Source organism: Halyomorpha halys, unplaced genomic scaffold (genome assembly GCF_000696795.3).
Source record: "Halyomorpha halys isolate HHAL.00 unplaced genomic scaffold, Hhal_1.1 Scaffold247.1, whole genome shotgun sequence".
In the NCBI taxonomy this organism is placed as follows: Eukaryota; Metazoa; Arthropoda; class Insecta; order Hemiptera; family Pentatomidae; genus Halyomorpha; species Halyomorpha halys.
In genome coordinates, this window is record NW_027111361.1 from 1,045,888 (window position 1) to 1,056,390 (window position 10,503).

At 34.4% G+C, this 10,503-nt stretch overlaps 1 protein-coding gene across 3 annotated transcripts in view; it reads left to right on the forward strand.

The window, feature by feature from the left end:
* Positions 1-10,503, forward strand: part of pros (prospero) — a 109,141-nt gene that overhangs the window by 96,539 nt on the left and 2,099 nt on the right. For 2 of the 3 annotated variants that reach the window (XM_014419670.3, XM_067049356.1), the window contains exons 3-5: positions 3,862-6,871; positions 7,550-7,704; positions 9,931-10,090. In XM_014419670.3, coding sequence (XP_014275156.1) covers positions 3,950-6,871; positions 7,550-7,704; positions 9,931-10,090 — 3,237 coding nt within the window. In that variant the 5' untranslated portion in view covers positions 3,862-3,949. The remainder of the gene's footprint in view (positions 1-3,861; positions 6,872-7,549; positions 7,705-9,930; positions 10,091-10,503) is intronic. The other variant, XM_067049357.1, reaches the window with a different exon arrangement.

The window sequence follows — 10,503 nt, forward strand, 5'->3', positions numbered from 1 at the left end:
TATATACAGTTAATTTTATATATATATTTTTATTTTTATTTTGGCTCAGTTATTTATAATCAAAAACAAAAAGTTTCCGATGTGAATAAATGTTACTCATACGTGTATTTCGTCAATAACATGATAAGTTCGATTTCTCAACTCTACTTTTTTCGAACTATGGTACCGAATGGATGGTAGTTTCCAAGACGGTTCAATTCCTCTAATTCCACAGCGTTCGACTTACGAAATCGTCTTAGATCCAGTAACCGATTGAGATGCAAATGACAAGAAGGTTAAGATGTGAGCTAAGGAAGTTGGTCTGACTTGTCGACTTGGAAGGGGTCGTGTAACGTACGAGCGCGTGTCCGTTGGGGGCTTTGTTTGCTTCCAACGGTTAGGGCGGTCCCCCAAGACGTTCTCCCTGGGAACTCCACTCTACCAAGGAGCTCCTCTTTAAATGCCCCCAGGGACCAGCTGCCTTTTTCACCTTAGTATTTAACTTGCCAGCTTCTTACCCCTAGCCAAGGATCTCGATCCACAAGACTTCCCCATATTCTCATGCCAAGAATTAATTTTAATTACTGAAAAAATAAATTTCATCAGTTAATTTATATATCATTATTATTAGATCTGCCTGATGGACCTTAAAGGATTTAAAAGTTTTAATTTTTTTTTCTTATTTTAAAAATTTTATTTTATTTTAACAATAAATAATCTGAGGTTTAGTATCGTACAAAAGATACCCAACTATTTACAATGTTATAATTATTGAATATTTTAAAATAATAAAAGTAAACTATTAAAAAAAAATAATAAAGTAATTGACGAATGAAAAAAAAAATCATTAACAAACAAAAACTACTGATATTTATTGAATTAATTAAATAAATATCGGCCTTATAAAAAAATAATTTTAGAAATGAATAAATAATAATAAAAACAGATAAATACAGAGTTTATAGCAAAATTTCTGGGCTTCAGACTTTGGGATTAAGTTGGATTTTCTACGCTTTAAGCCACTTCACTTTTAGCAGCTCGTATCTAGGAATAAAATTTTTTTATTCAAATTATAGTTCCTAATATAATTTACTATTTCTTATAAACTAGGCTTCTTCTACTGCGATTCTTACGACCTCATTTTGGAATGATTGTAATTTTTTTTGTTTCGTACAGAATACTTCTCCCCATTTATCAGTATGGCCTTAATATTGTTAATTGAGAATGGTTAAACCTATTTTTAATCTAGATATTTTATTGACGAGAAAGTATAGCATTGCTAACCTTGTGTCGTTTTGTGTTAGTTTGATAACGATCTGGTGATTCCAGGCAAGGTGACGATCCAGATAGCAATCTTTTACCGTTAAAACTCAGTTCAGGATAAGTTAATATTTAAGTAAACTGCTCTGAAAACGAATCTTTATGTAATTAATTAATATTTACAGTGTACTGATTTTCTCCTCTACATTCTTCTAAACAATATAGCAACTTAGAGAACAATAAATTACAGCCAAATGATATTTAACAAAAATATTCTTCCATGGCAAAAATTTTAATGCTGTATGATAAGTAACTGAAATAGGGGAGAGAAGGGATTACACCATTTCTTGAGCGTTACTTCTTCCTATTAATTTATTCAAATATTCATTCCTATGAAATGGCTGCCTTTAATAAAACTGTTTTACTATTTCTGAAAAGAATCAAAATATAAAAATTAACAAACTCAAATTTTAGTCACTATTACAGATGTTATATGACAAACAATGATAAGTATAATTTCATACTTAATGATAAGTGTAATTATAAAGCAAAATTATTATTTTCAAATCGGTATAGATTTCCAAAACACTTGATGGCGAGGCGATGAGTATAACTTGAAATTATCGCTTGGAGATTTCAGTCAGTTACGTGGTTTCCTATGTTAATGTTCTTTACTTTGAACGAGCATAAAGCGATATAGCTGAGAAGAGAAGAAAATCAAATCAATACTTTGGAGTGGAAGTGAAGAATACTCTTGTATTCTCCTTAGACGTTCTTTCTCAGCAAGATACCCTTCCCCAACACTTACCGTATTGCATTCATATCCCACTGTAAAAATTTAAAACATTAAACACGGGATATTTTATAACGATCCAAAATCAATTATGAGATTCATCAATTATTCAATTATTTTATCCAAAATCAAATTTTTTTTTTGTATTGGGAATTAAAAAAAAAAAAAATATTTTTACTCTATTGAAGCATTAAATCAAATATTGTATTAACTCTAGTTAATAATTAATTTTTAAATTTTAAATTTAAGAAAGTACAGACTGAGACGAACGACTTTGATGCATGAAAGGAGGGTTTGTTTTGCCCTAGGGGGAAATCTAAGGGGAACCCGATCTTTGTGGAGGGAGCTGAGAACTCGAAATGCTAAATTCTTTTATAACGTATTCTCAATTCTGTGTTGCAAAAAAAATTAATAGTCATAACTAAATTATACGATTTGCGATTATTTAATTTTATTTGAAGGAATTTTTTTATGACTCGTAAAGTTAATTTTTTCAGAAACATTGTTTGAATTCGTTTCCATACACGCATTCAGTATTCTTTTGAAGACTCTTAAAAATACATATTTTTATAATAAAAAAAAATGCATTTTTTTATTATCCGGTCATTGCTGTATAATGAAATGAGTATGGGAAAACCTCTGGATTGGACGACTTAAGTCGAGTATCCTGTGAAGGAGCGAGAAGCCAAGGGTAGGACGCGGGTTCGGTTGAACCAAAGGAGGGAGTGCTTTGATGACCGTGAGACACTTTAAATGTCTTATCCTGCCTTCCTACCAATCTATAGGTCCAACTCCTTCAAATATCTATTTATTATTAAGTTATATTTTCAACTTGATAAACAGTGTAATAAAAAAATATAAACTATTAATTCATCGATCAACTATTTTCATTTTTTTTATCTGACTGCTTAGTTCCCCTAAAGGTTCTTGTATGAAGTTTCGCTCCGATTTAAATGTCGCGAATTCAGTTTTTCTTCATATTTTCGAGTACGGAGACTTACTGAAGGATAAGGTACCCCGACAATTCGACCACTTCCGGAAGCCTGTATATTAGTCACTGTTCCGTGACGAGTCGCAGGAAGCTAGTCATACGTCATCACAGGAAGTGAAGTACCATTGGGACCAGTTGCGTTATTAACTCTTTCCCCTGACCAAGCCCCAACATTATTTACATATAAAAACTCAATTAAAATGAATTTTAAAATACAATATAGCCTCAAATAACTGCTTGCTGATATTCTAGTATGTCAAGAAAATCACGTATACTATGAGATTTTTGTGTATTCTACAGCAGTTTAAAATATCCTTCCATTATTATAATTTTTAATTTTGTTATTTTATGTTCCAAATAAATTATCTTATTTTAAAAAATATTTAATGGCATTTCATAGAATAGATAGTACAACAGCTAGAGTCGTACGACTCCAGTTAATGTGGTTTTAAATTCATATAAAACTATATCAACACAGTATTGAGAGCATTAAATTTTATCCTATTTTTTTTTTTATAAATGTTTGTTTTTCGAAGTCATATCAACTTCGAGAAAAAAACATTTAGTTGTTTGTTTACTTTACTCATATACGTCATATTGTCAGAGACTTTAAATTGATTTTTAACTAGTTTATTTATTCAATTATTCTGATTAAAGAAATAAACATGTTTTGTTTTTAAAATAAAAATTTATACGTAGCATGAGTGAAGTAAATTAAGGTAATTTAGGAATAAGTAACAGATGGGATAAGAGAGTAGGAGGGGAGGTGGGGGGGCAGGTGTGGCCACCTCCATAGAGCACACAAAAGCTGACAGTTGGCGTTGTTTCCACCTTACAGGGGCCACTATGGGAGAGTAGGGGGGGAACCGAGGCAGCCAGTCCCCACCCCACCGCCGGCCTTCGGCCAATCCGAGCAGCTCTTTCTTATGATGTCATCAGAAGAGGAAGCCGACTGTTTCGGTTTGTACGGAGACAAACTTTTGAAGAAGGCCAAGCGTGCCAGACAGCGTGTGGACGCCGGTGAACCACGTAACAGCTACTCGTCCATCCCCAACTTCAGCTCACGCCCCAGTTTTCTTAGTGGTGGTCTTTACGGAGCCTTCCTCAGCCAGACACAGCACTTCAGTCTACTAGGTCAAGGTTACGGCCCCGGTAAGATGCTCAACGAGCTTCTCGGGCGCCAAGTGAAACAAGCCACAGACGCAGCAACACCTACAGACACGATGATTACTATGGACCCAGCCGGCTCTGAAGGAGCAGTTAACTTCGAGTGTTTGAATTCCGGGCCAGTGATAAGGCGCGGACTCGAAGAAGACGGGAGCCCACCTCCAGGTGACATGACTCATCATATGCTACGTGATATCTTACAAGGCAGGAAAAAAGAACTTCTCGCACTGGAGCAGGAGCTTAGAGGAGTGCCCACCGGCAACGACCCTCATTCACCAGACAACAATAATAGCATTAACAACAATAACAATGAGGTAAAAACTAATATTATTAATGGTGGTGAAGTGAATCATACGGAAACAAATGGTACGGACTTGAAACCAGTAGTGAACGGTGTTTTAGATATCGATAACGCGAGTGGTGGTGAAGAGGGAAATGTGGATGAAGTAATGAGTGACGATGGAAAACCCAGGGACGATGAAGGTAATAACAGTGGTCACGCCAGTGATTCTGAGCGATCTGTCGTCTCTCCAGCCTCTGATAGTGGTATGAAGAATATAAAAGAAGAACCAGAAGAAGGTAAAGACTCCGGTCAGAAGACGGAACAGATCGAACTGAAGAGAGCGCGAGTAGAAAACATTGTTTCTTCAATGAGATCCAGCCCTTCCCTCCCGTCGCAAGTGAATGGGTGTAAGAAAAGAAAACTATACCACCCTCAGCAACATGACAGCGCTGCCGAGAGGTATTCAGGAATGAATATGAATATGGGTATGTTTATTGATGATGATACAGTTGATAATAATTCTTTTGATAATAACGAAATCAGGCAAAAGAAAGTGGAAAAAGATGCTCTTAAAACTCAGTTGCGGTCAATGCAAGAACAATTAGCGGAAATGCAACAGAAATATGTACAATTGTGCACTCGAATGGATCAAGATTCCGAATGCCAGAATGAAGATGACGGGAGTGACATCGATCAGGACAATAACAGCTTATCACTTCCTGATAAACCGATCAAGACACCGCCCGCAACATCCCAGCTAAAAGAGGTCTCACCCAACACCGCTCAGGTATCAACACCAACACAATCTACTATCACACCTACCATATCTAAAATAATTTCTGCCAAATTACAACCACCTCATATGAATAATCAACAGATGCCAATACCACCGACTTTCAACGGTGCTCTATCGCTTCTACAACAGCAAGTGCTTCAAGATCAACATTCTATTGGCCATCCTTACTCTCATCATCATCATCATCCTCAAATGCAGCATCATGCTCTCAGTAATGCTGCTGCCATGTATTTGGGGTTGAATAGCCATAAATTATTTATTGAACAAGAAGCGAGATTGAATAAAGAGGCGGCCATAGCTGCAGAACAACAACACCAGCACCAACAACATTTGAGTCAACATCATCAACACCACAATCAACAAAATCAAACTCAAGCCCAGAATCAACAACAGACCCATGCTACTCAAAATATCACAACATCTCAGCATAGCCAAACTTCACAAACTGTACAGACTAATCAACAATCACCTACTCAGAACAAGACTTCTGAATTATCTGAGAGGTTATCTATGTTGAGAAATAACGGAATGCCCCCTACACCAGGGCCAGATCTAGAAGGGCTAGCAGATGTCCTCAAAACAGAAATCACTTCTTCCCTGGGAAATCTTATCGATTCTATAATGTCTAGGTTCGTTCAACAGAAGCGCGGTTTCAAACCGGCCGAAGCAGTTGCTGATCAACTGAACAAGGATCTCGTATTGGCTTCTCAACTACTAGACAGGAGATCTCCCAGAACAAAAGTGATAGATCGAGGGAACGGAAACGAAAGAACACCAGGCTCCAACAGTCAAGTTAACGGTGTATCGACACCTACCGGCACGCCAAGGATCAACGGAACCGTTTTCCCTTCGATGAATACTCCTCATCACCAAGCGAACAATAACCCTGAGAACAACATAAACACGATGAATATCCCTCACGTAAGGCCGTCACCGAACACTTCAATGTTTCAACCTCCTAAACCACCGACAAGTATAAGCTCTAGTGCTGCAGCTTTATATTCTTCAATGAGTGGGTTGAGCCATAGCTTTTGTAAATCCGAGCCAAGAGAGGGTGCTCCGGAACAAAATGAAGCCCTAAGCTTAGTAGTAGCGCCGAAGAAGAAGAGGCATAAGGTGACAGATACGAGAATTACACCTAGAACTGTGAGTAGAATATTAGCACAAGACGGTATGGTTCCTCCGAATAATATAGAACAAGGCAAGTTCACTAATGTCATTCCTTCTACGAGCGGAAGTACTTCAGATTCACCTCCACCTCGGCCTTACCACCCTCCGCCACCGATGCTTCCTGTGTCGTTACCGACTTCAGTAGCGATCCCCAATCCCAGTCTCCATGAATCCCAAGTATTTTCTCCCTATTCCCCTTTTTATCACCAAAGCCATCCACACATGTCATCTGGAAGCCCTCCAGAGATGAAAAGGGAGTCTCCGCCACTTCCTCACCCGCCGAGCTTACTCCACCCTGCATTGCTGGCCGCAGCTCAGCATGGCACGTCTCCGGACTACAGCAACATGAGGGTCAACCCAGGGAACGACAACATGGACCGGAGTTCGGACTGCAACTCAGGAGATGGGCCTTATGACGGCATCACACCTACAATATCCTTTTTATTACTAATTTATATTTAATAATATTCCTTTAAATTATATTTTTTTATATGTATGTTTTATTTTAGGTTATTTTATTCATATCTTTCGAATCAAAACGTTTCTTATCAAAAAAACCTTAATTAACTAGTTTATTTATTTCAAGTATTATTTTTACATTTTTTATTTTCTTAAATGATTTGAGATCTTTTAAATAAATTTTGTCTCAAAAAGGTTTTTTATAAAGTTCAAAAGTAGTTTTATTTACACTTTGACTTGTTTTCTTTTACATCTATAACTAGAAGGGTTTTTTTTTTATCGAATCTTGTCGTCAAAAGTATTAAATTTTTAAGGCTTAGAGAAATCGGTTGTTGCTTAGGCCGGTGTCAAACCCTAGTAGACATTATCGGGCTAAAGAATGAATCCCTGTGGGATAGAAGCCTTACAAAGGGGGGAAGTCGCATTCCTAATCTCCAATGGAAAGACCATACAAATTCCAAACAAAATGAAGTCTTACAAAATCGTGATTCTTTTATTTCAGACGCAGAGCTACTTTCCTTTTAATTCAATAATACTTCTACATGAGGATAAGAGATTTTTTTTTTGCCATTTTAATATGTGTATATGTGTATTTTAAATTATATTATAAAAACAATAAATTGCAAAGCTTCTTCCTTAACCGATGTTTACTCGTCGACATTGACCCCGATGCATCTTCGAAAAGCGAAGCTGATGTTCTTCTGGGTGAGGTACCCAAGCAGTGCTGTCCTCAAGATGTACTTTCCAGACATCAAGTTCAACAAGAACAACACTGCGCAGCTTGTCAAGTGGTTCTCCAACTTCAGGTGAGACATTTTACAATTTTTTCGAACCTAGGCTGTTTATTAAGGCATTATTATTATTATAGAATACTTATTACATTTTTAGAAAAATATAATTCTTTAATAGTATAATAAAATAGGTTCCATTTCCTAGACTTCATTCATATTACGTGTGTCACGTCATTTTGTCCGTAAACATAAACAAACCATTATTTGAATATCAATTTCATAATGAGCTGAAAATATGAATATTTATCAGGCTATACATTTTTTACCTTGAGAATGTTTGAGAAAATAAAGTTATAAAAAGATGTGTCAAATAATGCCAATTCAAGTTGGTTATCATTATATCAATAAGAATTTTTAAACGAAAAGGGTGGTTACTGTTTATTGTTTTCAGGGTGAGTTTTGAATTTTCGTAATATGAAGGCAGTTTTAATTACCTAGCTTTAAAAAATAGTATATAATTTGAAAAAATATAGTTTATGAAAAATCCTATCAGAGAAATTAAGTTGAGTTTATGAATAATCAAGGGGTGTATTTGGTCAGAAATTGAAAGCTTCATGATCAAGTCCACAAAATACTTAATTGAGTAAATATTTGTAAACTGTCATGGTAGATGGTGATAGTAGGTAGATATAACTGGCAATAACCCCATCTCCTTCATAAATTATTTAAACAGATATATTTTCTAACTATATCTACAATTGTATAATTATTATCTATTCATTTGATCACAAAATTATTTATAATTTTTTATTAATAAATCGAATTTGATACTATAAAAAATGTAATAGTTGGTAGGATTTAAATTTCTAATTAGTGTCGTTTTGTATTTTTTTTTGAGAATTTTTTTTTTTCATAATTGTTCTATAAACGATTTTAAAATTGTCTATAAAACAAGAGACTGGCATAAAACTATATTTTGTATGGCCAATTTTATTTATTTATCAAACTGCATGTAATATGTATTTTGTATTGCAGTCAGCAAAAGCGGTATTCACTACAAAAAGCATCGCTTTGCTCTTTTTTTTTCGGCGATTTTTGTCCTTTGAGTGATATGTAAAAAAAGGTCACTTATGACAATAATAAACTAAATTGTATTTTCTATATTAAATTAACATTCATTAGTAATGCAAAAGGATTATCTGATAAAAATATTATATTTATTACAAAATTGAAAAAATTAAAAAAAAAACAACAGAAATTTAAGCTCAGTTTAAGATATAGTTATGTGGATGTATTTGGTGAATAATGATGTGAAAATATATTGCAAATTCTTCTTTATACTATCTCCAACGATACTAGGAACAAATTATTTTCATTTTAAAAAATGAAATACAAGCCAGTTTCTATCTTCTTACAATTGTACAATTAAATTAAATCTAAATGCTCATTTAGAGCTCGCACTAATACTACGAAACGGTCAGGCATTTCTTATAAATCTGGAAATTAGTGGATAAATATGAAATAGTATTATCTTTCAAACGATACCTAAGTATTCTATACGAAGTGAACCCTTGGAAAGTGAAGTAAACTTGCTCTGATGAACATCTACTTAATTATTAAATATAATTTAATTTTTCGATTTGACACACTGATAAGAAATATATATGGAATCTCATATATTTTCACTTCGAAGATTCCATAGAAATTATTATGTCAAGAAGATTCTAACTCTTTTATAAATAAAATATATATTTATAGTTGGAATCTGGCAGGGGTTATTTATTGTTACTGTAGCCGTAAATCAACCCTGTTGGTTCAGAAGTCCTCTTGGGTCTACCCAGCCTCATAAAGTGGGTACTCTTAATTACGGTCTAGTAAACAGTTCTTCCTTATAAATTTCAGCACTCCAGTCTCTTCGAGGGTTGTAACGGTATAGATTTATTATTATATATATATATGTATATATATATGAAATGTAGATAAATATATACATAAATGTTAAAATTATATCAATTCTATGCATTTTTGACATTAATGAATAATAAATTAATTGTAAATTTCGGGTACTTATTAGGGCTCCTTATTAGGGGTCTTTATTAGGGCTCTCTACTTATTAGGGCTCCACCCCTAAGACATTACCGCGAAACTCTTAACCTGGCTTCAACATATTTAAATTCTGGAATAAGCTGTTGCCAGTTATAAAAAAACCTATTATTATAATGCTTCTATCAAACTTTTTTAGTATTTTAATAACAACGAACTGTGGTGATGTTGAAATTTTACACTGATCTGATTTTTCAGGGAATTCTATTATATCCAGATGGAGAAATACGCACGGCAAGCAGTGAGCGAGGGAATAAAATCCTCGGACGATCTGCACGTGAGTGGAGATTGCGAAATATATCGAGTACTCAACCTCCACTACAACAGGAACAATCACATTGAGGTATGGAATTCTAAGGTGCGACTTCCTTTCCTTACCAAAACGTTCTTCTAGAATTCCAAATTAAAAATTTGCTTTTCACCAATATTTTCGTTCATTATCTATTTCAATTTATGAATACTTGCAATAGAACTTCGATTCTTAAATTACCCTTTTGCAATTTACTAAATTATATAGCAGAATGGCTCCAATATCAAATACGAGAACAGAATCTTGAAACACAGAGTATCACTTGAACTAATTATTGTGCATTGAGAATAATTATTAAAATAATCATTCGAATGTATAAACAATTGTATGTTAGGGTTTTTGGTAATTTTTAGAATAAAATTACACCACATTTTTCAACCTAATTATTAGCACCTTCTTTATTTAATTAAGTGACTTCGATAAAATTAAATAGCGAATTTCGGGTAGTAAAATTTGAAAAA